This window comes from Mesoplodon mirus, assembly GCF_964341445.2.
Source record: "Mesoplodon mirus genome assembly, chromosome: 16".
Lineage (NCBI taxonomy): Eukaryota > Metazoa > Chordata > Mammalia > Artiodactyla > Ziphiidae > Mesoplodon > Mesoplodon mirus.
In genome coordinates, this window is record NC_138992.1 from 24,478,534 (window position 1) to 24,506,531 (window position 27,998).

The 27,998-nt window shown below is 34.3% G+C and overlaps 1 protein-coding gene across 3 annotated transcripts in view; it reads left to right on the forward strand.

Moving 5' to 3' along the window:
* Nucleotides 1–27,998, forward strand: part of CSMD3 (CUB and Sushi multiple domains 3) — a gene marked incomplete at both ends in the record, with an annotated part of 1,109,686 nt that overhangs the window by 315,690 nt on the left and 765,998 nt on the right. For all 3 annotated transcript variants that reach the window (XM_082600704.1, XM_082600705.1, XM_082600706.1), the window contains one exon: nt 8,032–8,239. In XM_082600704.1, the coding sequence (XP_082456830.1) occupies nt 8,032–8,239 (208 nt within the window). The remainder of the gene's footprint in view (nt 1–8,031; nt 8,240–27,998) is intronic.

Genomic DNA, 27,998 nt, shown 5'->3' on the forward strand with positions numbered 1-27,998 from the left:
CATGGCCTAACCTAGGTGTGAGGAGCATTAGAAAATTTGCCACTGTTGAGAAGCTACCTCCCAGCAGTAAATGCACATGCGGATATGGAACAGGAATTTTGGTGCTTAACCAGTAGACTCTGCCACATCAAGATGCTAAGATACATATGCTTCTTATATCTGGATTTTTAGTTTTCATCAAATTTGGAAGTCTTTTGGCCTTTTTATCTTCAAATACTTTTCTATGCTTTCTCCCTTCCCCACGACCTTTTTGGAATTTCAGTATCATTTATTTTAAGGTGCTTCATATTTCCCTACAGCAGAAAAAAATATTTTTAAGTTCTTCTATTCTCTTTGCTTCATTTTGAATAGTTTCTATTGCTCTCTCTTCAAGTTTACTGTGTTTTGTTCTGTAGTATATAATCTGCTGTAAGGCCCATTGAGCAATTATTTTTACTTCTAATTATTTTCGTCTGAAAGCTTCATTTGGTTATAATTCATATTTTCTTTTTCTCACTGTATTCACTGTGTTTACTTTTTCTGTAACGGGCTATGTAGTAAATATTTTAGACTTTGCATGTCACGTATGTTCTCTATCATATACTTGTTTTTGATTCTGGTTTATTTATCATTTGTTTTTACAATCCTTTAAAATTATAAAAATCATTTTTAGCTCTCAGGTGATACCCAAACAGAGCACAGGCTAGATATAGTAAAATATAGTTATATAGTTATCTGTTATATAGTCCTTGTCTGCTAATTCCACCATCTCCATTTTTTTGTTCTGTTTCTGTTGACTGATATTTCTCTGGGTAATGGGTCATATTTTTCTGCTTCTTGAGGTGACTAATCATTTTTAATGGGTGTTGAACATTATGAATTTTAAGTTACTGAGTGTCTGGATTTAGTTGTCTTTGTTTAAAGAATGTTGAACATTCATCTGGTATATAGTGAAGTTACATTTGGTTCAGTTATATTTTTTGAGGTTTGTTTTTAAGTTTTGTTAGGGCAGTTCTAGAGTAACCTTTAGGGATGGTTTAACTCCTCTACTGAAGGTGTATCCCTTCTGAATTTGCTACTAAGTACACTGGTTATTTAAAGAGGACTCTCCACTCTAGCTGGAGGAAATTGAAAAATACCCAGCCATGTGTGCTCTCTTGGAACCATTCAGCTCACAGATCTCTGGACTCTCTTTGCCTGACTTCATGGAATTTTACCCTTTGCCTGCATTTGTTAGTATTTAGCAAATACCCAGGGGACCACTATGCAGATTTTGTAAGTTCTTTTTCTGCAGAGCTCCCTTTTCTCTGGAATTCTGTCTTACAACTTACAGGCATTTCATGCTTCCTGCACACTGTCCACTCATCCCAGGGAGAGCATCATGTTCCGTTTATAATCCACTCCTTGATTTATGGTTCTGAAAATGCTTCTAGACAAAAAGCCAGGCAATTATGGGGTCTCTCTGCTTTGTTCCTCTCCTTTCTGGGATCACAGTTCTGAATGGCCCTGACACAGTGTTTGAAAAAAGTTATATTTTGCTCAGTTTTTAATTTTTTTTAAAGAAACAGATGTAAATTTGCTCCTTGTTGTTCTGTCATGGCTCCTTATTGATTTAAAGATTTTATTTTTTCTCCAGATCTTTAAATAATTTAAATTATCATTGAATGATTTTTTTTATTTGGACATGCTGAGAAGTATTTTAAGTGAATGAAAAAATCCACATATTTATTAATAACTTTCCTCAGTGCATTAACTTGCCTTGTCATTTCTAAACATGTCTCTAAGGAAGGTAAATATAAACTAAGGTGGGATATTTGCTCAAAAACATATTTGAGTATTCAGGAATAAACCTTCAGTGCTGAGATGTCGGCCCTGTTATGTTATATTTATCTCCTTTTCGTGAGGTGTTCATCTGGATAAATGATGAATGTTTGTCTTTGAGTTGTTATAAATCTGTTTCTCAGATGATTTTAATTTCATCTGTCTTAGTATGAAAGAAGCTGAAGGAGTTGGGCTGAGAGATTAAAATTATGAGAACCCTTTAGTTTTCCTTCATAATCATCAATGATTTAATTTTCTTTGAAACTTGGAACATTATTTGTTGTGGCTTGATGTGCATTTTAACTACCTGTTAGTTTTCTTCTCTATGAGAAAAGTTTCTTCTTACACACAAAGATGCGTAAGGCTGAACTATTAAATATAAACAAAGCAGCTATGTAAATGGAGCTGCTGTTCTGTATGTGTAATATAATAGGTCATTAAGGAATGTAATATTAAATAGTTTGTTTAATTAAAAGGTAGACAACAATGATGCCTGTCTTGGGAAGGAACAAAAATCTCACATAGATGTTAGTTTTACTTGAGTGCTGATGGGATGTTGAGATTTAGCAAGGGAGATTTGCAGAGAATTTCCCATGATAACATCTGAGATTGCATTGAATGCTTAGCATCTGGAGTTGACCAAGTGTACTCATCTTCCACAATTTACAGTTCATTTTTTTGTAATAAACAAGCCTATTTCCTGTCACTAATCCCCTCCCCCACCCCTAAGCTATTTCAGAAGAAACTAATAGCAGGGCAGAGCACAGTATGAGATCAGTATCTGAAAACAGTAAACTTTTAGGTGTGTTTTGAAACTTTTTTTTTTTTTTTAAACTGCCGTGTTTTGGGGCAGTTACAATTTATAATATTTTAAATGAGTATGGTCTCATACTCAAAACCAGAACAAGGTCAGGTATTTTCAGTATCTAAATATGTGTCACAGAAATTAAAAGTAAAAAAAAAATTAATTTTAGGAAAAATACATTTCTGGAAACTATTAAACTTTTTTCTTCTTTAAATACAAATAATTTTGATTTTATTTTGTCACTTTTTTCCCTGCTCTATACGTCGTAAGAGATTAAAGGATATTGTTTATCAAGTTTGTATAAATTTAGTTATTTTAAAGTGTAGAAATAGTATTTGATAGATTTATAATATTATAAACAATTAAAATTAGGTTTAATAACATTTTAAATTTAATAGCTATATTTTTTTATCAGTAGATTTGAGTACATTAAGAATTTAAGAGGGAGTTGTTAGTATTTCCTCCAGGTGATTGGAATAAATCCCAAATCAAATGATTACATTTTAAAAAATTCTTATTCTCAAAAGTCTACATTGCCTTCATTGATTCTATTGGCTGAACTGGTTGTTTCCTTCATGTTTTACAACAGACTGACTCTGCAAACTTCTTAACATGCAACTTGGCATCATTCAGCCTATGTATTGCATTAAAAAAAAAAAAAAAGCACACCTAAAATCTTACAACCTATACAGATTTTAGAACAAGAGTAGAGAAACCACCAACCTTTTTTTATATTCCCTGTATGTTAAATAACTACATTTTGAAGCAATCATAACTTCTAGTTAACCCCAAGAGAAGTCTAAGATATTTAATCACGTTGCTTTACTCTTTAGGTGGAAAAATACCCGAATTAAAAATGGGCCTAAGAGAATTATTCTGATTTATTGTGCAGTGATACTATTTATTCCAAAGTGCCTACAAAGACCAAATTAATCTTTTGAAGATATTGAAATAATAATATGCTAAACCACTGAATAAACGAGAGGTGGTTTATCTTTAGGAAACAATAAAGCATGCAAAAAATTGCCTGGATTCTTTATTCAGCCCCCTAATCTGTATCCTCCATTATCTTCTTTCCCTCTCATCTTCATAGAGCAGCCAGAATGTTTTCAAAACTCAAAACCAATCATATCATCTCTTTGCTGAAAACCCATCAGTAACTTTCCACTGCTCTGAATATATCCCATAGTTTTGTCAGAAAGATCCTGCAAGGTCTAGCACCTAGTTGCCTTTCCACCTCATTTTGGTACCACTTGACAGTTGCACACAGATTTTCTTTCAGTTTGGAAAATTTTGGAAAATGCCCATTTCCTCTGGTGAAAGCATAAGTGTACCTACTCAAAACAATTTTCCTTTTCCTCATTAACTATTCACCCTTCAGGTTTCTAGTCCATCATCGCTTCCTCAAAGAATCCTTGTTTCTGAATTCTCTAACTACTGCAAAGCTCCAAACATACAATGTCAGCACTAAATGCTTCTTCTGCAAAGTACCTGACAGAAATGTAATGTTTATTTTGTCATTTATTTAGAGCCTTACTCTCTTCTAGACAGGAAGCTCAATGAGGGCAGGTATCGTGCTGACTTTTGATCACCACTGTAGCGTGAGAGACTAATGCAGTTCCTCCGGTACTTAGTAGATCTCAATGAATATCTTTTTGAATAGATGACCAAATTAATAAACTTTAAAATTCACAGAAAGTTTATACAAGTAACCAACATGACCCCATGTGTATCTTGAGTATGTTAAAAAATGGTTCTATTTAATAGCCTGTGAACCCTGTCCTTTCTGTGACATGTGGGACAGAAGATACTACAGACAACACTAATCAAACGGGCAAGCCTGGTGACCAGGACAGAGTGATGCTGAAAGAATAAAAGTTCTGTCATTGACAGGATTTGTACCAACTCACTTTGCCCAGAGACCGGGCAATATTACTTAGCAGACAGAGCACAGCACTAGATTTAAGGGTTTCATGGTTTGTCCTAATTCTGCCTTTCACTTGTTCTAACTCTGGTATAAAGTAAAAATTTTAATTTAGATAATACTTTCTACTATAAGAGTCTATGATTACAGAAAATGTATTTTTTTAATAAATATTATAGTAAATCCAGTCTGAATCGCAATACAAAGGTTCTAGCATTCAGACTACCTAGCCAAAATGTTGTATATCTAACGTGTACTAAAAGAAAACTTTTATTTATTTCACAATTTTGTCAGATACTGATTCTATGATAGTCTCTGTAGTAATAAAGAGATCAAACAGGAGTGCTGAACAAAGAACTTGATACAGGAATTGACAAGAGCATTGGTTTGAATGCTGGAAGATCTCAGTTCCCATCCTTGTTTTCAACTGCAAGTCAGTCATGCTTTTGGGTTGAAGACTTTCCCTGGAGTGAACTATTCTGTTAGTTGCTCTCCATCTCATGTGTCAGGAGTTTGGGGCCATTTCTCTCTTTTGTGAGCCTAGATTACTTCTTAAAGGAGACCATGCAGAGAAATTGATTTGTTTGCCCTGGAGCTTGGAGGACACAGTGTATTATTATTAAGACCATGGCTGAAATATTTAAATGTCTGCTGTTGTAAACCCAGAAGGCTACATTTGGGAAGAAATTGCATTTCCACAGAGGACAAATAAATGGGGCATGTTTTCTTGACCATATGCAGGACTTTTGTGAGGGAGTTCTGGCCTGGAATTGTCTTAGATCCTGCCCAAGAGGCCCACCTAGAAGGATAAGGAGACATAGTTGGAAAGAGGGTGGAAGGATACCATTCTATACACATGGTATGAGGGAGAAAATAAGTAGCCAGCTAGAGAAACACATTCACCCACAACAAGGGAACTGATTGGGTTACTTCTGAGGGTCCCATGAAAAGGTTCATGAGCAAAATGAACCATCTTTCTTTAATCATCTGCCAAAGCCCTTGGAAACCAGTACCAAATCAGTGCCAAGCAAATAAGATTCATCTCCCCTGATCCTTTCTACTTCCAAATCTAGGATGAATCATAGAGAGCTCAGTGAGCAGGGATGGATGAAAAGAAATTCTAGGAGGGGAAACAGGGAAGAAGAGCCCACTTCACTGCCTCACCTCTGCCCCATCTGCCACAAGCCCAGGGGAGCAAAGAACCTTAACCTAAATGAAGTCAAAATTTTTTGTGAGTATCCAGGACTAGACAAATTAATTGATGAATTGATTTTTTTTTTTTCCCGGTACGTGGGCCCCTCACTGTCGTGGCCTCTCCCGTTGCAGAGCACACGCTCCGGACGCTCAGGCTCAGCGGCCATGGCTCACGGGCCCAGCCGCTCTGCGGCATGTGGGATCTTCCCGGACCAGGGCACGAACCCGTGTCCCCTGCATCGGCAGGCGGACTCTCAACCACTGCGCCACCAGGGAAGGCCAACTGATATTTTTGAATTGAAAAAAAAAGTGGAGGAATTTTTTCTTAATCTGAGTGTGAACTGAAACGTTTCTGCCTGAGACTTTATCTAGAGACAGGGAAGTAAATAGCTCACAGAGCTGGTTTGAATATGTTGTATACCAGCTACACTACAAATATATAATAGTGTAACATTTTATTTCTGAAGCAGTACTCAGCGTTGGTGTTAGTACTGAGAAGACAAAGAGTAGAAATAATTTGTGGTTGGGGATTGGGGGCAGCAGGACATTTTCACCAGAGGTTAAAGTTAAGGTATTGAGGGAAGGCATTGTATGTTCGGACCAGAAAATTGTAGTAATATATCTCATAGTCTAGACTGGACCACTAGTTCATTCTAATTACTCAACAAACTTAAAAAAATAGAGAGGGCATCATGAAAATAAGTATCATATACACAGTAGTGTATGATGAAAATTAAGTATCTTTTAAGAACAATATTATTTATGCTTTCAATTTATGAATTATGGAGCTAGGTGGGTAAAGAGTGGGACAGAAAGAAGCTAATGTTATTTGATGCATACAATATGGTAAGAAAGTTGTTCCCAGTACCAAAGCATGTTGCCATTCCATGCCCATTGTGGAGTTAAACAGGATGCTGCCTGTCTCTATTTATTAAAGTTACAGATTGTTAGCTATTACATCAAATAATAATTGGTCTTTATAGAGCTAGATATTTCCTCAGACATTTGATTTGAATTGAAGGAATTCCCTGAGTGGCTCAAGATAACAGCATAAATCTTGAGAAATATTATTGCACAAATAATCTAGTAACCTATTGACTGGCCTAAACAGTGTTATGACAAGACAAATTTTATAGCTTCAATTTCTTTATAAAGCAAGGAGCTTTATCTTATTTATTTATTTTTTTTTTTTGGCGGTACGTGGGCCTCTCACTGTTGTGGCCTCTCCCATGGTGGAGCACAGGCTCCAGATGCGCAGGCTCAGCAGCCATGGCTCACAGGCCCAGCCGCTCCGCAGCATGTGGGATCTTCCCGGACCGGGGCACGAACCTGTGTCCCCTGCATTGGCAGGCGGACTCACAACCACTGCGCCACCAGGGAAGCCCCTATCTTATGTTTTAACACTGAACACAGGTGGTCATGTAACCCCTCTGCTAGCATACAACATTGGCCAAAAGTAGACTCGTGGATAATCTATGACCCTTATTTGGGAAATGAGAACCATAGGTCCAAATGTAAAGTTTGTAGAAACTTTCCAAATGGAAGAAAAGTATGATTACTTAGAAATAGAAGGTTCTGAGCCACTTACAATATCATAAGTTGATAGTTTCTATTTAACCTAGCATTGATGCCATTGCATTTCTAATGTTGTGTATACATAATCATATGAATACCTAGCAAAATATGTTTACATTGTTTGATAGAGTCATAGGAATGTGTTACTAAAGATACGTTACTGAATATATTATTGAAGTTACTATATTTTTTCTTTCTAATTAAAGTTTCATAGATATGTGATGTATTCTTATTTAAACTGCATTTCCACAAACGTTTTCAGTAGCTTTTGAAAAATGCCAATGACAGAAACTATATTATATTCTCTCTTACATCATTTATTTGGTATATAACTACATTAAGGAAATAAAAACAAAGCTCAGACCTACCGTGAACATGCACAGTGACTAAAGATTTCCTATTATAGACCTTAAGAATGATGTTTCGTTTGTTTTACTTGCTTTATCACCTACCTAATCAATGAAAAGAAAATCTGAGATCTAATTGGAGTATAGATTTTTACTTACTTTCATTGCTGTTTCAATCAATGGTTATAAAATAGTCAAATAGCATTTGTATTTATATATGTGCTTAAATTTTTTATGGACTTCTCATTTAATCTCTATTAGTATAATATGCACTTGGTATCACAACATTTGTCCTGTTATTTTTATCCAATAATGTTAACAGAGTTGATTTAATCACATTTCTCTTAATGACTTATATCTGAACATCTCATCTTTGTTTTCAACAGCTGAAGATGCATGTGGAGGAACAATGAGAGGATCTAGTGGCGTCATATCAAGCCCTAGTTTTCCTAATGAGTATCATAATAATGCTGATTGCACTTGGACCATTGTAGCAGAGCCTGGGGACACAATTTCACTCATATTTACTGATTTCCAAATGGAAGAAAAGTATGATTACTTAGAAATAGAAGGTTCTGAGCCACCTACAATATGGTAAGTAGTTTCTGTCAATCTAACATTGATGTCATTGCCTGAGGCCAGTTGGGAATCAGAGAAAAACTGTATGTGGGCCTTTAAAGGATTAAATATTTAAAAGAACTAACAGTTACAGGAAAATTGTAAGGCGTAGCTGTCAGAGCTGAGGAAGATTTTGGAGATGGGGTACTAATATATAGAATGGAATTTTGAAAGATGAAGCTTTCCATCAGTATTTCTTTATCACTCAATCAATGAAAAATAATGTGATTTTTATCAAAACTAGTATAAGGAAATAAGAGTTGTTCCTACAACTGTGATCCTTAGTGTGCCAGTTCATACTCTGTGGTTCCTTTCAGATTAATTGAATAGTCTTGGAAGTAATTTGCCTTTGTTTTTGTAGATAGCTCTTTTATGTATCCTGTTATCTGAAGGCAAAAATTAAACACTATGATCTGGGTGAATGTGGTCTGTTTCTTAGAGACTCAAGGCATGGTCTCATGAAAATTACAGAGTTTTCAGAACATACTTCTGGATATAGTATTTGTAAAAAGAAAATATTTCTTTATGCTCTTTTAAAAATTTAAATGCACTGATATCATTGAAGTGTAAAGTAGACTTAGAAATTGAAGAATGGTGGCATTAGTGAAATGAAGACATAGGTAAACTCTAGACTAAAAGGGCCTTTTAAACCAGGTAAAATATTTGATAAGAATAGCAGGAATTTATTAAAGAATTTTTATCAAAAGCAATTACATGAAGAGGTTTGCATTTTCAAATGATGATTCTTGCTGAAGTATAGAGATTGATTTGAAGTGGGGCTCGATTAACTATAAGAAAATCTCTTAAGAGGTGTTTGCTGTTATCCAAGAAAAAAAAAAAAAACATCATTTCTGGCTTGCGTAAACTGGTAAAGGCAGGAGAGATACTCACTGAGTTGGAAAATGTTGAAGGAAGGTCACATTTGGAATGGGAATGCTATGGTTAATGAGAGATGTTTTACATATATTTAGTTTGAAGTCTCTGAGACATGCTGTTAAAGCCATCTAATAGACAACAATATATATCTATATGATTCAGGAGCTATGAGGAGAAGCATCACTGATAGTGTAGTTGATATTGATGGTAATAGAACCAAAAGGCATCAGTAACATTGGCTAGACAGAGACAGGATGGAATGAGAAGATAAGAGGGCACTAGGATTGAGTTTGAGCATCAGCAGCATATAAGGCCCAGGCTTAGGAGCATGATCCAGCAAAGGAGACTAAAACAGAGAAACAGGAGGAAATCTAAGGGAATAAGCTGTCACACAGGCAAGAAAAGTGTGAAGAAGAAAGAATAAGACAACATTGCAGATTGCTGTTGAAAGGACATTAGGTAAATGTGTGTGTGTGTGTGTGTGTGTGTGTGTGTGTGTGTGTGTGTGTGTTCTAATACATTCATAGTTGGCTAGACGTCAGCAAAAGTACCAAGTGTTTCTATCAGCTTAATCATACCTTTTTAGGTAAGATGAAAATAACACACTTAGCTATACCAACTTTGTTTTTTGTTTGTGTTTTTCTCTATCTTTCAGTCCCTCAATACTCAGGTTTATATAACTTTAAATCTTCCCATGATAATTTTATGCCTGGGTACAATGAAACTCAGCAGAATCCTGGTTTAAAAATGTTAGAGAATTCAAAAACTATTGTTTCATAAATTGCTACTTCTACAGTGTTACATATTTGAGTCATATCAAGGTAGATGATAATGCCATGGATTTTCCAATAATTTTATCTTTTGGTGTAGAAGAGATCCCATTAAAAATGAAAAATTTTAAACTTGCAACATATTTGATTACTAGAAGGAAATTAGAAAACACTGTTTCTTGGCACCTGTTCCTTTGTTACCACTGCATTCTAGAAACCAAGTCTAACACATTTACTTTAGGGATCGTAACATACCGATTTATGTTCATATAGTTACTTTCTCTTTTCAGGTTAAGCATTCTTAGTAATAATTTGTTTATCATCTAAGTGAACACCTCTTTGTATGTTTCCAAGTTTCTGGAACTTATGCGGCTTATTCAATAATAGTATCAGAGCTACAAATTGCTTTTCTCATTAAATGACACTGGACCACTTTATTTATTTCCCCCTTCCTCAGGAAGAAAATATCAAGAAATTAATTGTTTTACTGTCCTTTTAAATTAGTGTTACCATGAATATTTAGATAGACTTGTTAAATTGTTAAACACCAACAAGGTCATTTTGCGCTTTTCAGGAAAATGATACAAATACCAAAACTATGTTATATTTTTATAAATGGCAATTGAAAGATACTGTGTCAATAAATAATATTGTCTGTAGTCACTTAAATGTAATAAAAGAGTATTCCTTTTAATTGTATTAGTTATGGAATTTATGTATAAAATGATCTGTGAATAATTAAAACTTTAATCCTGACCCTCTAATCCCTTTAAATTTTTTAATGTTCTCATATCTTTTTAAACATATAGTCATCAGAATGAGACATTTTATTTCAGGGCATTACATTGGTTCTTTCTTATGAGTATGCATTGCTTATATAATATTTTCAATCCTTAATAGAACTGAAAAGATAAATGAGAATAGGGGACCCATTTACATTATTTTGATTAAAATTACAGACGATTCCTTGATTGCAGGCCCTCATTGAGGAACTGGGAACTTGCCACTGGCTACTATGCATTTTTATTTTGTTCTGGAAGTTCAGGCAGTGAAGCAGGGCTTACTGTAACCTGCCTTTGACTTTGGCATCAGGGAATAAATCAGCCCAGTAATTGTGCTGCACAGAGAATATTAAGTTAGCCAGTGCCTCTCTTATAAGCTGTATATGCTAAATCATTAAGTTCTTTTTTATTAAACAACAGTCAGCAGCACCATTGCATGATCCAACAGGGATGGAAGATCTACTCAGTCATTACTGGATGGCAGAAATTTATGAGGCCTGTTGAATATTAGCTGATTCCATTGCAGTGAAATGAAAAATAACATAGCATAAAGAAGCTCGAGTTCTAGTTTTAGCTTTGACTCTCTGTGGATAGATGAAACTGGGTAAGTTATGTCACCTTTCTAGATCTCAGGTTCTTTGTAACATCTAAGGCTTCTCTCAACTCTAATATTGTTTGGCATTATCTGCTTAGGCGCTATGGCAGGGTCAAGGAGGTGGAAAATAACTAGGTGCTGCCTTATTTACAAAGCATTGGATGGAGAGTTAGATTAGATATTCCTTAAAATTGTTTCCAAACTTAATCTTTTTGGGTTGTTACTAGAATTCTATTCATTCAGTGTTCATTCAGCAATTAGTTATTAGATACCTACTACATGGCAGCTATTGTCCTAAATGCATCAGTGACCAAAGTGTCAGAGAGGCTTGCTCCTGTAGAACTTATGCCCTATGACGGGAACAGGGCTCTAAAAAACAATCAATATAGGGCTTCCCTGGTGGCACAGTGGTTGAGAGTCCGTCTGCCGATGCAGGGGACATGGGTTCGTGCCCCAGTCTGGGAAGATCCCACATGACGCGGAGCGACTGGGCCCGTGAGCCATGGCCACTGAGCCTGCGCGTCTGGAGCCTGTGCTCCACAACGGGAGAGGCCACAGCAGTGAGAGGCCCGCGTACTGAAAAAAAAAAAAAAAACAAAAACATCTGTTTGTGAAAGGAAGGAAGGAGGAAGAAGTAGCAGTAACTAGAGAGTGAGGTAGACCATGAAAATGAAGATTAAAAAGTCAAGTGAGGGATGATTCCATGGCAGAGATTATAAGGAATTTAACCAATTTGGAAGCCCTGCACATAGAAATAAAAGATCAAATGCTTGTAATCAAAGACCACAAGGAATGAGTGATTATCACAGACAGTAATAAAGAATTATAATAATTGTAATTTTTCAGGTTGGATGACAGTACACATGTGAACAATAATAGAAAGATCAGGAAGACCCATTAATATATTTTAACCAGAAGGGAAATGAGTTCATTTTGTAAGGTGTAAGGTTGAGGCTTCAGCAGAATTTCCACAGAGCATGTCCCCCCCAGAAATTGGTAATATGTAACATAATTCTGACAGATAGAGATTGAGGTAGGAATAAAAATTTGGCATAGTTATTCCTACTCTCTTATAGTTAAAAATCTCTACAGTATCTAAAAAAGTGGAGTATTGGATAAAATCAAGGGAATTAACACAGTTATCAAAATCAGAATATTAGCAAAAACATACTCAGATCATATAACATAGGAAGACCTGTTTAAATTAATTGTATTCAAATTAAGAATAAAAGAAAGTATATAGTGTATTTTATTTAAACTATATATGCACATTTATTTATATTTATTAGGTAGTTTAAATAATGCTAAGTACCTAATATTTAGATTGAGCTGATAAATTTTTCCATCACAGGTTAACTCCCATTGAAAGCTAGTTCCTCCATGTGTACACTAGATCCTGTCCTTTCTCACTTACTGAGGAGTGTTATGCCCACAATTTTAATTCTCTTCTACACCATCAATTTTTGCTCCCTGATTAATCACTCTTTAACTAGATGTAACTTGGTTTGTCCCATCATTTCTTTAGAACTGCCTTTTCCAAAATGACCAATGATATCTGAATTCCTACTTTAATACTTATCTTACTTGATTTATTTGCAACATTTGAATGATCATTTCCGCAAGAACATCCATCTCCCTTGTTACTATGAAGTCCTGTCTTTTACCCTTTCTTATTCCTTACTGACTGTATGTTTCAGAATCTTTTTGAGTGGATTTTCTTTCTTTATCCTTTCTATGTGTTCTGGCCTTTGTCCAACGTTTGTCTGGTTTTCTCTCTCTCTTTCTCTCTTTTTTTTTTCTGTTCACTCTACTTTGTAATTTGCATAAATTTCCATGGCTTCAGTGATCTTAAGAATTCGCAGTTTTTCTGATGTTCATGATTATTGTTTGTCTTACTTTGTTTCTAGTTGTATACATATTGTTACAAAAATAACAATCTTAAGGACAGCTTGGATCTCAAGGTATACATAATATCTAGAACTTTACATTGTACACCTTAGGTATTTTGAATATATTCATGAAATGAATAAATGATTTTTGCCCTTTGTAAAAAGGACATCAGTTGACCACCTGTTTTTACCTCTTTTACCCAGTGATTACACTTGATTTAATAAAGCCATATACATTAGTTTGGATTAGGTTCAACTGTAAAAGAAAATTAAAGTAAAAAACACCAACAGGCTTGAATGAGATGCAAGTTTTTGTTTTGTTTTGTTTTTTAAATGTAAAGTTTGGACATAGGTATACAAGACAGTTGTGGAAACCCCTGATATCAAATACTCAGGATCCTTTTATATTACTATTCTATTTGTAGGTGGCCTTCATTCCAAAGATCATATCATGTCCTGACTACATCCATTTAGTTTACAGTCTAGACAGTAGGAAGAAGGAAAGGGGAAGGGAAGGGCCAAAGGGTATTCATCATTAAACTGTCTCTTAAACAAGGTTCTATTTGCTACCCTGCATTTTCTATTGCATTTTCTACTATTTCTGCTTGTACTCATTGGCCAAAATTTTCTTACATGGCCACTTGGCTGAAAGAGACACAAGGAAGTATAACTCTTCTTCTAGGTAGCCTTTGCTCAGCTAAAAACCTATTATGAATGAAAAGGAGAAATATTAGGATATAACTAAAAAACTTCCACATTGTTTTTACTGATACAGTCCCTCTAGAGAAAATATATATTCATTAGTATTTTACATATAATACAACTATGTGTGGGTCCATATTGATATGTATTGATACAAATAGGTACGTATATGTGTATATATATATATATATATATATATATATATATATAGATGTTATATACAAATACATAAATCAGATATACATATATGTGGTATATTATCTTTCACATATATGGAATATATATATTATTATATATGCTAATAGTTCCAAATTTAGCTGTATTTCTTAAATGGTGTTTTTGTAATATCTACATCAGAATTGCCTGTAGCATTTGTTAAAGTGCGGATTTCTGAGCTCCCACACAAGTGTATTCATTTACATTCTATAGGCATGAAATTAGTAACTCTGCAAACTAGATGATTCCAATCCATTGCTATAGCAAATAAAGCAGTAAGTTTGGTTTTATTAATATTGCAACTCTGTCATATAACTGTCCTATAAGCTATCCCACAAGAGCTGAAATATTTCTTAGTACTCAAAAAGCTGAAGGTCTAATTAACATGATATATCAAGCTAATTAAACTAATTCTATAATGTGTACACATATGTATATGGTATGAATTTATGTAATGGATAGCACAAAGACTGTGCTAGTGAATCAACAATTGTCCAACTAAATAAGATAAATTAATTAGAGGTAACTGGCTATAATATTCATTGTACAAATTAAATATTATATATACTAATCCTATCAAACAGGTGTTCCTGTTTACTACCTTATTTCTGACAGTTATTAGACTAAAACATGCAATGAAGCTATGGTTCATGCATATTATTGCTTATGCATAACAGTAATTTGGTTAAATATCTGTCACGATTCCATAATTTTGAATTAACCTTTTTGTTGTTGTGATGAGAGTATTTAACATGAGATCTACCTTCTTAACAAAATTTTAAGTGTACAATACATTGTTGTTAACTATAGGCACAATATTGTTACAGCAGATCTCTAGAGCTTATCCATCTTGTATAACTGAAACTTTAAATCCAGTGAATAGCAACTACCCATTTCCCCTTCCCCCATCCACTGGCAAATACCATTACGCTTTCTGTTTCTATGAGTTTAACTATTTTAGCTATCTCATGTAAGTGTAATCATGCAGTATTTGTCCTTCTGTGGCTGGCTTATTTCACTTAACATAATGTTCTCAAGGTTCATCCATGTTGTTGAATATGGCAGGATTTCCTTATTTTCTAAGGCTGAATATTATTTCTTTATATGTATATGCTACATTTTCTTTATCTATTCTTCCAACATGGTTGCCTCTCTTTAGACAAATTAAATAGATTAGTCATAAAATGATGAGAGCCAGAGGGATTTTAAGGATCCAACTGCTCAGTGTTCCCCTTTGAGGGAAACGAATCTTGAGGCTCATTGTGTCTGTTGAAAATTCAAGATGAAAATTAAGATTTCCTAATGCTTGCTGCAGTGTACTTTTTTACAAAAGTACTTCTTGTTAGGCATACAGCCAGGGCTTTCTTAAAACTATATATGTATATCAGCAAAACATTTTGAAAACCTGAAACTTTGACATATAAATAGCACAGTATGGATTAATGTTTATAAATATAGCCTGAAGTTGACATTGTATATTGGGTTGATACTTAAATATAAGTTTGCTTCAAAGAGTTAGAAATTCTTGTAGATATCTGAGCATCCCGAGTATGGTTAATTTACCATTTTTAGTACAATTAAATATATTTTTTTGTGCCTTAAGGACAACCTGTTTGACAGTGCAGCAAGAAGAGTTAAGAATGTATGTAAGGCTTGCTCATCCATTAAAAAAATAATTACATAATAGATGAAACCAGAATTAGCACAAATAACAGCTCACTACTGAGAGAAGCATTTTGAAAGGGTTCTAACCAGACCACTTCCATGTAAATGCAAAATATTTCCTCTCTGACTTTTTAGGTTGAAAAAAGTTAGTTGTTAGATGTGAGATAAAACATCATTGTTTGATGTAAAACCAATTATATATATATATAAAATAAAAAATACAAATTTCATGTATATATATTATATATAATTGGTTATGACAAATTTGAAGTTATCCTTCTAATTATTAGTGTGTACACTAAATTATTATTAGTGATGTTTTTACACCTTTAAGAAACAGACCTTGCATTCATTGTTCCATCTTAATTAAATAAATTGCATTTTTAATGCAAGTGCAGAAGTAAACGAATTCTACTTCTGTTTTTAAATTTAAGAAACTCATTTACTTATATACAATATTTTAATTAAGGAATGCACTCATCAAAAATATGTTTCAACTTCAAAGGGAAAAAGATGTCATGTCTGATTCCACTTTTTTTAATATTGTGTGATCTTTCATAAAGACTGGAAAACTGTACATATCTCTAAGGTTAAACCAAAGCTCTAGTATGTGAAATACATGACTAATTTTATGATCTTATTTAATCCATAAAAATCAAACACCACTTGTTTGTCACTATTATTCATAAGGAAATCCCAATGTGCCCTTTTCATAATTCCTTGCTCTCTTCGTCTCCTCTCTAATAAAGTATTCCCTATAGTATTACCTAGATAAGTATTACTTAGAGCCACTACAACTCTGAAACTCCACTGTTCTTCTTGCTTACTCCCTTCATCTGTTTTTTTTTAATTTCATCAGAAACTCTAGTGCTTGTCATATTCATTTGATTCATTTTTCTGCAATTTATTAACTTGTACGTTAGCCTTAGCCAGGGACACCACTCCATTCTGAAAGGAGAAAAGTGTGAATGAACAGGTGTGTCTGCATTAAAGTTTATGACTGTAGTGACCAGAAATCGAGATACATTCTTTCTGTGATTTCTATTTTTACCCTGATGAAAGATTCAACGTCATCTGCTGAAACTGAGGGGAGGTGATAAGTTAGGATATTTAAGGAGAGTGGGATTATTTGAAATATCTTTTTTGGAGAATGGAAAAACAAACAACTAAGGAAATCGAAGGATTGCTGGGCAGTGTTTTGAATCCAGTTGAGATTTTAAAACATGAGTTTTTAGTGGCAATAATTGATGCGCTTCAATATTCCTACAAACTAATTAGCAACAATATAAGTACAATGAGGCAGGCACCAACATTACTGCTACATTAGGGCATACTACATTACGTCATACTACATTAGGACAATGGAGGAGATTGAAGGTATTGGTAGAGCATGGCCTGGAGAGGGAAAGAAGTGACTTCCAATGGAGTTTGCCTCTTCTAAGCACACTTTTTTTTTTGTTTGTTTGTTTTTTCTGGGTTGGATTTTTTTTTTAACATCTTTATTGGAATATAATTGCCTTAGAGTGGTGTGTTAGTTTCTGCTTTATAACAAAGTGAATCATTTATAGATATACATATATCCCCATATGTCTTCCCTCTTGCGTCTCCCTCCCTCCCACCCTCCCTATCCCACTCTCCTAACTGGTCACAAAGCACCAAGGTGATCTCCCTGTGCTATGCGGCTGCTTCCCACTAGCTATTTTATGTTTGGTAGTGTATATATGTCCATGCCACTCTCTCACTTTGTCCCAGCTTACCCTTCCCCCTCACCATGTCCTCAAGTCCGTTTTCTACGTCTGCATCTTTATTCCTGTCCTGCCCCTAGGTTCTTCAGAACCATTTTTTTTGTTTTTGTTTTTTTATTCCATATATACATGTGTTGGTATACGGTATTTATTTTTCTCTTTCTGACTTACTTCACTCTGTATGACAGACTCTGGGTCCATCCACCTCACTGCACATAACTCAATTTTGTTTCGTTTTATGGCTAAGTAATATTCCATTGTATATATGTGCCACATCTTCTTTATCCATTCATCTGTTGATGGACACTTAGGTTGCTTCCATGTCCTCACTATTGTAAATAGAGCTGCAATGAACATTGTGGTACATATCTCTTTTTGAATTATGGTTTTCTCAGGGTAAATGCCCAGTAGTGGGATTGCTGGGTCTTATGGTAGTTCTATTTTTAGTTTTTTAAGGAACCTCCATACTGTTCTCCGTAGTGGCTGTATCAATTTACATTCCCACCAACAGTGCAAGAGGGTTCCCTTTTCTCCACACCCTCTCCACCATTTACTGTTTTTAGACTTTTTCATGATGGCCATTCTGACTGGTATGAGGTGATGCCTCATTGTAGTTTTGAGTTGCATTTCTCTAATGATTAGTGATGTTGAGCATCATTTCATGTTTTTGTTGACCATCTGTATATCTTCTCTGGAGAAATTTCTGTTTAGGTCTTCTGCCCATGTTTGGTTTGGGTTGTTTGTTTTCTTGGCATTGAGCTGCATGAGCTGCTTGTAAACTTTGGAGTTTAATCCTTTGCCAGTTGCTTCATTTGCAAATATTTTCTCCCATTCTGAGGGTTGTCTTTTGGTCTTGTTTATGGTTTCCTTTGCTGTGCAAAAGCTTTCAGGTTTCATTAGGTCCCATTTGTTTATTTTTGTTTTCATTTCCACTATTCTAGGAGGTGGGTCAAAAAGGATCTTGCTGTGATTTATATCATAGAGTGTTCTGCCTATGTTTTCCTCTAAGAGTTTTATAGTGTCTGGCCTTACATTTAGGTCTCTAATCCATTTTGAGTTTATTTTTGTGTATGGTGTTAGGGAGTGTTCTAATTTCCTTCTTTTACATGTAGCTGTCCAGTTTTCCCAGCACTATTTATTGAAGAGGCTGTCTTTTCTCCATTTTATATTCTTGCCTCCTTTATCAAAGATAAGGTGACCATATGTGCATGGGTTTATCTCTGGACTTTCCATCCTTTTCCACTGATCTATAGTTCTGTTTTTGTGCCAGTGCCATACTGTCTTGATTACTGAAGCTTTGTAGTATAGTCTGAAATCAGGGAGCCTGGTTCCTCCAGCTCCATTTTTCTTCTCAAGATTGCTTTGGCTATTCGGGGTCTTTTGTGTTTCCATGCAAATTGTGAAATTTTTTGTTCTAGTTCTGTGAAAAATGCAATTGGTAGTTCGATAGGGATTGCATTGAATCTGTAGATTGCTTTGGGTAGTATAGTCATTTTCACAGTGTTGAAGCACACTATTTTTTAATCCATGAAGTTTATCTGTAAGTTAGTATAAACCATTTATTCTTGAGAGCTTGCAAAAAAAGATAAATGCTATTTAAGCATCTAAAAATCTGTATAATATGGTATATAAAGTTTTAATGTTATATAGGTTTTTATGTACTGGTATGTTTCTACTACACAAATATCTTAGATTATTTTATGAACTTTGAAATATGTCATATTTGTTCATTTTAACAGGGCATTTTTCTGAGTGATTTCATTCTAGTTAAAGTGGAACTATAATTCCTGACTTACCATTGCTTTTGTAAGTTACCTTCCATAGTTCTTTCCTCCTTTAACATAATAATTTTCATAAAACTAGCCTATGCCTGGGCTTCCCTGGTGGCGCAGTGGTCGAGAGTCTGCCTGCCGAACATTCACGAACCCGGGGACGCGGGTTCATGCCCCGGTCTGGGAAGATCCCACATGCCGCAGAGCCGCTGGGCTTCTGAGCCATGGCCGCTGAGCCTGCGCATCCAGAGCCTGTGCTGCACAATGGGAGAGACCACAACAGTGAGAGGCCCGTGTACCACAAAAAACAAACAAAAAAACAAAAAAAAACTAGCCTATGCCTAACTTGATTAAATCCACTTTTACAGAAAATGGTGTTGTGACCCTCAAAAACTCTTACAGGCAAATTTTTATACCAAAAGTGCTTTTGTAGCATAGATTCCAAAGTAATAATTAGTAAACTCATATAGCATTACTTACGTACAAACTACAACATAAAAGTTAAATGTTAAAACCTATTTTGAACTCACTTCTGACTGAGCAGTGACTTTGTTTATAAATCATACTTTTATGCAATGCCCCTCTCTGCTTCAGTGACTGTAATCTTTTTGCTGAACACTCATTTTCTGTTCAACATAACTTTATTTAACGTATTTTAAATATACTCAGCAGTCATAATGATTAGAAAACATAGATATTTTCTTTTTTTTTGTTTGTTTTGTTTTGTTTTGTTTTGTTTCCTGGATGAAGCACAGTACAGTAGAGAGAATGAATCTTACAAACTGATATGGATTTTTCAGTTCAAGAGAAGGCAGATGTCAGACTCTTGGGAGAAGCTGCACAAATTACAAAGGGTATAATAAAGGAAGGCATGGAGACTTTAGACATATTTGCACTATTCTCCATAAGAATGATAATTTAAATAATATTCAGTATCTCCTATGTTTGAAAATAATAGGTACTTAAATTTTTTTTATTGAAGTATAGTTTATTTGCAATGTTGCATTAGTTTCAGGTGTACAGCAAAGTGATTCAGATATATACATGTGTATATATATGTGTGTGTATATATATATATATATATACATATGTATTCTTTTTCAGATTCTTTTCCATTATAGGTTATTACAAGATTTTGAATATAGTTCCCTGTACTATACAGTAAGTCCTCATTTTTTATCTGTTTTATATATAGTAGTGTGTAACTCTTATCTCAAACTCGTAATTTATCCCTTCCCCATTGATAAGATTGTTTTCTATGTTTGGGAGTCTGTTTCTGTTTTGTAAATAAGTTCATGTATTATATTTTTTAGATTCCACTTATAAGTGATATCTTAATGATATTTGCCTTTTCTGACTTACTTCACTTAGTATGATAATCTCTAGGTTCATCCATGTTGCTGCAAATGGTATTATTTCATGCCTTTTTATGGCTGAGTAATATTCCATTGCATGTATATGTGTGTGTGGGTGTGTGTACCACATCTTTATCCATTCATCTGTTGATGGACACTTAGGTTGCTTCCATTTCTTGACTATTTCTTGGTATCTTTTCAAATTCGAGTTTTCATCTCTTCTAGGTATGTGCTCAGGAGTGGGATTGCTGGATCATATGGCAACTCTGTTAGTTTTTTGAGAAGCTTCCATACTGTTTTCCATGGTGGCTGTACCAATTTACATTCCCACCAGCAGTGGATTCCCTTTTCTCCACACCCTCTCCAGCATTTATTGTTTGTAGATTTTTTGATGATGACCAATCTGACTTCTGTGAGGTGATGCCTCATTGTAGTTTTGATTTGCATTTCTCCAATAATTAGCACTGTTGAGCATCTTTTCATGTGCCTGTTGCTCCTCTGTATGTCTTCTTTGGAGAAATGTCTATTTAGGTCTTCAGCCCATTCTTTGATTGGGCTGTTTGTTTTCTGTTATTGAGTTTTGTGAGCTGTTTGTATATTATGGAAATTAAGCCTTGTCAGTTGAATTGTTTGCAAATAATTTATCCCATCGTTAGGTTGTCTTTAAGTTTTGTTTATGGTTTCCTTTGCTATGGAGAAGCTTTGACTAGGTCCCATTTCTTTTATTTTTGCTTTTATTTTTATTGTCTTCAGAGACTGACCTAAGAAAACATTGATATAATTTATGTCAGAGGTCGTTTTGCCTATGTTCTCTTCTAGGAGTTTTATGGGGTCATGTCTTATATTCTAGGAGTTTTATGGGGTCATGTCTTATATTTAAGTCTTTAAGCCATTTTGAGTTTATTTTTGTGTATGGTCTGAAGATGTGTTCCATCTTGCACATCCAGCTACATTGATGTGCATCCCAGGGTCACAAAGATGGTTCAACTTGCACATCTAACATTGATTTACATGCAGCAATCCAGCTTTCCCAGTGCCACTTGCTGAAGAGGCTGTCTTTTCTCCATTGTACATTCTTGCCTCCTTTGTCCAAATTTAATTGACTGTAGGTGTGTGGGTTTTATGTGGGAGCTCTCTATTCTATTCCATCGATCCATATGTCTATTTTGTGCCAATATCCCATTATTTAGATTGCCGTAGCTTTGTGGTATTGTGTGAACTCTGGAATGGTTATGCCTCCAGCTTTGTTCTTTTTCCTCAGGATTGCTTTTAGTAATTCTGATAAGTCTTTTATGGTTCCATATAAATTTTAGGATTATTTGCTCTAGTTCTGTGAAAAATGTCATGGGTAATTTGATAGGGATTGCATTCATTCTGTAGATTGCTTTGGGTAGTATGACCATTTTATCAAGACTAATTCTTCCAATCCAAGAGCATGGGCTATCTTTCCATTTCTTTGAATCATCTTCAGTGTCCTTTATCAATGTTTTATAGTTCTCAACATAAAAGTCTTTCACCTCCTTGGTCAGGTTTATTCATAGTTTTTTTTTTTTGATGTGATTATAAACAATTTTTTTTTACTTATATTTCACTGTTAGTGTAAAGAAATGCAAAAGATTTCTGTATGTTAATCTTGTATTGTGCTACCTTGCTGAATTCTTTTATCAGTTTCAATAGTATTTGTGCAGAATCTTTAAGGTTTTCTATATGGCATATCATGTCATTTGCATATAACCTAATTTTACCTCTTCCCTTCCTATTTGAATACCTTTTATTTCTTTTTCTTGTTTGATGGCTGTGGCTAAGACTTCCAATACTATGTTGAGTAGAAGTGGTGAGAGTGCGCATCCTTATCTTGTTCCAGATTTTAGCAGGAAGGCTTTCAGCTTTTCAGCATTGAGTATTATGTTGGCTGTGGGTTTGTCATAAATAGCTTTTATCATGTTGAGGTATGTTTCCTCTATACCCACTTTCATGAGAGTTTTATCGTGAATAGATGTTAAATTTTATCAAATGATTTTTCTGTGTCTATTGAGATGATCATGGGTTTTTTGTCTTTCCTTTTGTTGATATGGTGTATCACATTGATTGATTTGTATATGTTAAAACATCCTTGTGACCCCGGGATGAATCCACCCTGGTCATAGTGTATGATACCTTTTACATATTGTTGCATTCCGTTTGCTAATATTTTGTGAGGATTTTTGCTCCTGTATTCATCAAATATATTGGCCTGTACTTTTCTTTTTGGTAGTGTCTTTGTCTGATTTTGGTATCAGGGTGATGGTGGCTTTGTAGAATGACTTTGGGAATGCTCCCTCCTTTTCAGTCTTTTGGAAGAATTTGAGAAGAATTGGTGTAAGTTCTTTTTTGTATGTCTGGTAACATTCCCCAGTGAAGCTACCCAGTCCTGGACTTCTGTTTTCAAGGAGTTATTTATTATTATTATTTTTTATTACAGATTCTATTTCACTTGTAGTGATAGGTCTGTTCAAATTATCTTTTTCTTTTTGATTCAATTTCAGTGGACTGTATGTTTCTAGATAATGTGTCCATTTCATTTAGGTTGTCCAATTTGTTGGCATATAATTATTCATAGTATTCTTTTTTTTTTTTTTTTTGTATTCCTGTGGTATAGGTTGTTATTTCTCCTCTTTCATTTCTTATTTTTGTCATTCAGTCCTCTCTCTTTTGTTCTTGGTGAGCCTGGCCAGAGAACCGTCTCTTGGTTTTATTGTTTTTTTCTATTGTTTTTTAATCTCTCTTTTATTTATTTCCCCTCTGATCTTTATTATTTTTTTTCCTTCTACCAAATTTAGGGTTTTTTTGTTCTTCTTTTTCTAATTCTTTTAGGTGGTAGGTTAGGTTGTTTATTTGAGATTTTTCTTGTTTTTTGAGCAACGCCTGTGTCACATGAACTTCCTTCTAAAAACTGCTTTTGTTGCACCTCATAGATTTTTATGGTTGTGCTTTCATTGTCATTTTTCTCAAGGCATTTTTAAATTTCCCCTTTGATTTCACCACTGACTCATTGGTTTTTTAGTAGCATGTTGCTTATTTGCTGTGTAAACGTTTTGTTTGTTTGTTTCTTTGTGTCTGTTTCTATGGTTGATTCCTAGTTTCATGCTGTTGTGGACAGAAAAGATGCTTGAAATATTTCCTATCATCTTAAATTTGTTGAGGCTTGTTCTCTGGCCTAGTAGGTAGTCTGTCCTAGAGAATGTTCCATGTGCACTTGAAAATAATGTATATTCTGATTTTTTTGATTGTAGTTTCCTGAAAATATCAATTAAGTCTAACTGTAAGGATCTGTGTTGCCTTATTGATTTTCTGTCTGGAAGATCTGTCCATTGATGTGAGTGGGGTGTTAAAGTCTCCTACTATCATTGTATTCCTGTCAGTTTCTCCCTTTATGTCTGCTAGTATTTGTTTTATGTATTTAGGTGCTCCCATATTGGGTGCATGTATGTTAATGAGTGTAATATCCTCCTCTTTTTTTGATCCTTTTGTCATTATATAGTATCCTTCTTTATCTTTCTTTAAGTCCTTTGTTTTAAAGTCTGTTTTGTCTGATATGAATATTGCTACCCCCACTTTTTTGTCATTTCCATTTGCATGAAATATCTTTTTCCATCCCCTCACTTTCAATCTTTGTGTGTCCTTTGCCCTAAAGTGGGTCTTTTATAGGCAGTATATTGTCAGTAGCATCATTTGCAAATATTTTTTCCCATTCAGTAGGTTGTCTTTTTGTCTTGTTTTTGGTTTCCTTTGCTGAACAAAGATTCCTTTTTGTCCCACATTTAACTCTCTGGACACACAATGTTATGGTGTTAAACCATTGTTTTATTACTTTCTGTTATGTAATCATGTACAAATTCATCATTCTAAATAAAATATAATGGAAAATTTAGAATTTAAATAATTATCTTTAAGTAGTTATTACATGTAAGAGTATTCTTGGAGTTTAGAGTATCCTAAAAAGAAAGAAATGTAAGAATAAGCATCCTAGTTTTGTATTTTGTATTATATATTTGAAGAAATGTTATAGAAGCCCCAAATACAAGGTACAGGGTAGAAGTGTTTATGAGTTCAGAAAATGGAGAAGCATTCAGATTGTGGTTGTCAGGGAAACTTCCACAGAACTTGTAGACCCTGAACTGGATGTTGAAGGATAGTAGCCTTTTGGCCAGTTCCCTAAAATTCCTGCTCATGCTATTTCCATTATGCCAAACTACCACTTCTTTGTTACCACGTTGCTCATCACAGTGTATTAGGGAGTGTTTTTTCTTTCTCTTCTGTTAGATAGTGAGCTCCTCAAAGACAAATTAAGTTATTCACTCATATGTGTATGGCTTGTGCCTAGCCTAGTTAGTATATGGTAGATGCATGATAAATGTTTGTTAGTTAAAATAATTATGATATTCACAACTTTGAATAGCCATGACCATTCCAGGTGTAGTTTATTTTACTTGTAATCTTCAAATAATCAAAAGCTTCAAAACTGTTCTTTGACATTACTCCATTAAGGAGGGCAGATATAGTATAATTTAATTAGGTATTCTGTCATTAAGCATTTAGTTTAGATTCTTTCCTGTGTACACTTGAGTTGGTTGACAAAGTTTTTTGTTTCATTTAAGAGATGCTGAAATCCATCTATTCGGCAGACATCACTCAATATATATGTTGAGAACTAAAGGAAAAGAATAAAATAAGACCCTGCTCTTGCCCACAGGAGAGAGAACAGTGACACTTCCAAAGAATGAGGCAAAAGGTTCTATGCAAGCCCCAAAAAAGAGTGTGTTTACCTGAAAGTGGCAGAATGTAGAGAAAGAAAAATATTTTAAAATACCAAGGTGGTTTATTATAAATTTAAAATACTTTAAGATCTTATCGGTATGGTTTAGAAAATAACCACTCCAGGTTTCTTTGCAACAATGCACTTAAACTAGGGTGTCTTGTTGTAAGTGATCAAGAAGTCAGAATATTATAATAGAGAACTGAAGCAGTGGTTTCAGTGACTCCTCAAAGAACTCCAAAAATAATGTTGAATGGGAAAGTACTACTTAATTTTTACTTCAACAAAGATTTGGAGTATGTTCTTCTAGTGTGCAGCTCTTCAGCTCTATCCTATCTGTATGATTTGTCTTCATCTAAGTTTGTACAAAAGATTGGTGTTCCATTTCTAACACTCAAACAATCTTCATTTTCCTTTAGACAATATATAAAATCCTATAAACTTACTGTGTTCCTTCAATCTTTGTATAAATGTAAATTTTGGCAGCCTATATGTATAGCATTCTCTCTACTTAGGAAGAAAAAAATGAAACTAAGGTGAATTGAAGAAAAATCAAAGTTTAGTACTAGGGAAAATTGTTCTGGTCATTTTTTCACTACCTCTAGCAAGTTCATTGAGAATAAGATTACCTGTGGTGAAAATATAAATGTAGGTTTTATATTAATTCGGTAATTTAAATTTTGCTAATTTTATAATTTAAGAACATATTTGCCAAAATATTTTCTCTAATATATATTGAATAATATTTATTTTGAGAAATTCCAAATTATTTTTACCATCTCAATCATTTGTTTAATTTTAATATTTAATTTTAAGGGATAGTTTAGGATAATAAATATTTTTTGAAAAGGTAAATGACAGACAAATACTTTCAAATATACTTTTCTTTCTGCATCAGGGTTGCTAAAAAGTTGCCATAATCCTTGCCCAAAGCAGCATTTCCATTCATCTAAAATATATACTGCCTGTGAAACAAAAGATGTTCTCACAGGCCTTGCGTCCATAATCTTGCATGTTTCAGAGAATAACAGATACAAATTGTGTAGTATTCAAACTTTTTTTTTGTCGTTTGCCTCAGGAGCTCTGGCTTGGTTTCCTACATGGTCTGGTTCTGAAGGTGTTTGGTGAACACTTCCTCTCTGTGGCGTTTACATATAGATGGGATTCTTAGGAGGAGTTTGTCCATCCCTTACTCTTCAAATAGAATGAGAAAGTGATACAGCAGTTTAGCTAACTCACTGTATTTTCAAAACAGTTTTCCTCAAAGAGAAACAAAATGAAATAAAATACAGGCTTTATAATGAAGATTTTCACTTTCATTAAAGCCAACATGGGTATCCAAAAATTAACCACAAGGGAAGCTTTTAAACACCCCAAATTTATACAAAAGCAGAATGACTAAGATAAGGCTAATAAAAATCATGATATAATTTAAGTTTTATGTTCATATATTTTAATGAAAGGTAGGCTGAACTTTCATGATTAGCTTATTTTTTTAATTTAAGAATATTTTAAGGCAAAGAACATATTTCATGTTTAATTTACTAAATTGGAGTTATGTACACAATGAAAACTATGTACCAGGCAATGGATGTTCAAAAGAATTGATACCATAAAAGCATACTTACATTTCTATTTTATCTCTGATTTGTCTTAAGGGGATCTGTGTGGCATGGGGGAAAAAGAATATATACCGTACTCCCCATCCAACAAGTAGAGCTTGGCAGGTGATACAATATTGAACTCCAGGAGACTCCAGTTATATCATAGTCTATGTAAATGGCACACCTTTGTGTTGTACAATGCACAGCCCATGTGACTGTAAATGGTCTCCTCTTTGCATTGAGTGTAGTTTCTCGCCAGGATTGTCTTCCCCTACCCAGGCTGTACTAATGTGAATAAAAAGCTTTTAAAATTAGTTATTTTTGATGAGTGAAAGAACGTCCTTTCCTAACTTCAAACTCCCCTTCTTTATTTTTGTTCCAGATTCTACTTAGACATTTCACTCTAGAAACTCCAATTAGACATCTCAGAAAACAAAGACATAATCTTGTGCTGGAGACATACATTCTCACTGGTTTCTCCCATATCAAAAATGCTATATTTCTTAAATTCAGTCTCAAATATTAGTAATTTCTGACTTCTTTTGTTGTCCACTCCAAGTAGTTCAATTACCAGTTGACACATTCCTTGCTATTTCTCTCATATCACTTCTTTTCTTTGTATTCCTGGTGACATTAAACTATCCTCGCTTCACCTCTAGCCTTTCTTGTGCATTGGAGACATTTTTAACTAGTTTTTCTGACTCTACTGTCTCACTTCCTTCTTGTCATATTGTCTCCCTAGACTCTCCCAAGACATTGGCTGTGTTATAACCATAGCTTATAGTTCTATTACCATCTTTTCATTTGGAATCCGCTGTATATCCTTGTAAGGATATGCTTTAATGAGATAAAATTTGCTCAAATTTTATTTATAAATGTTCTATTAAGAAAACCCATTTAATATTTTAAAAATATAAAGCATTATTATATACAGCATGTGCTAGCTCTACCACTAAATTTTGGGGTAAA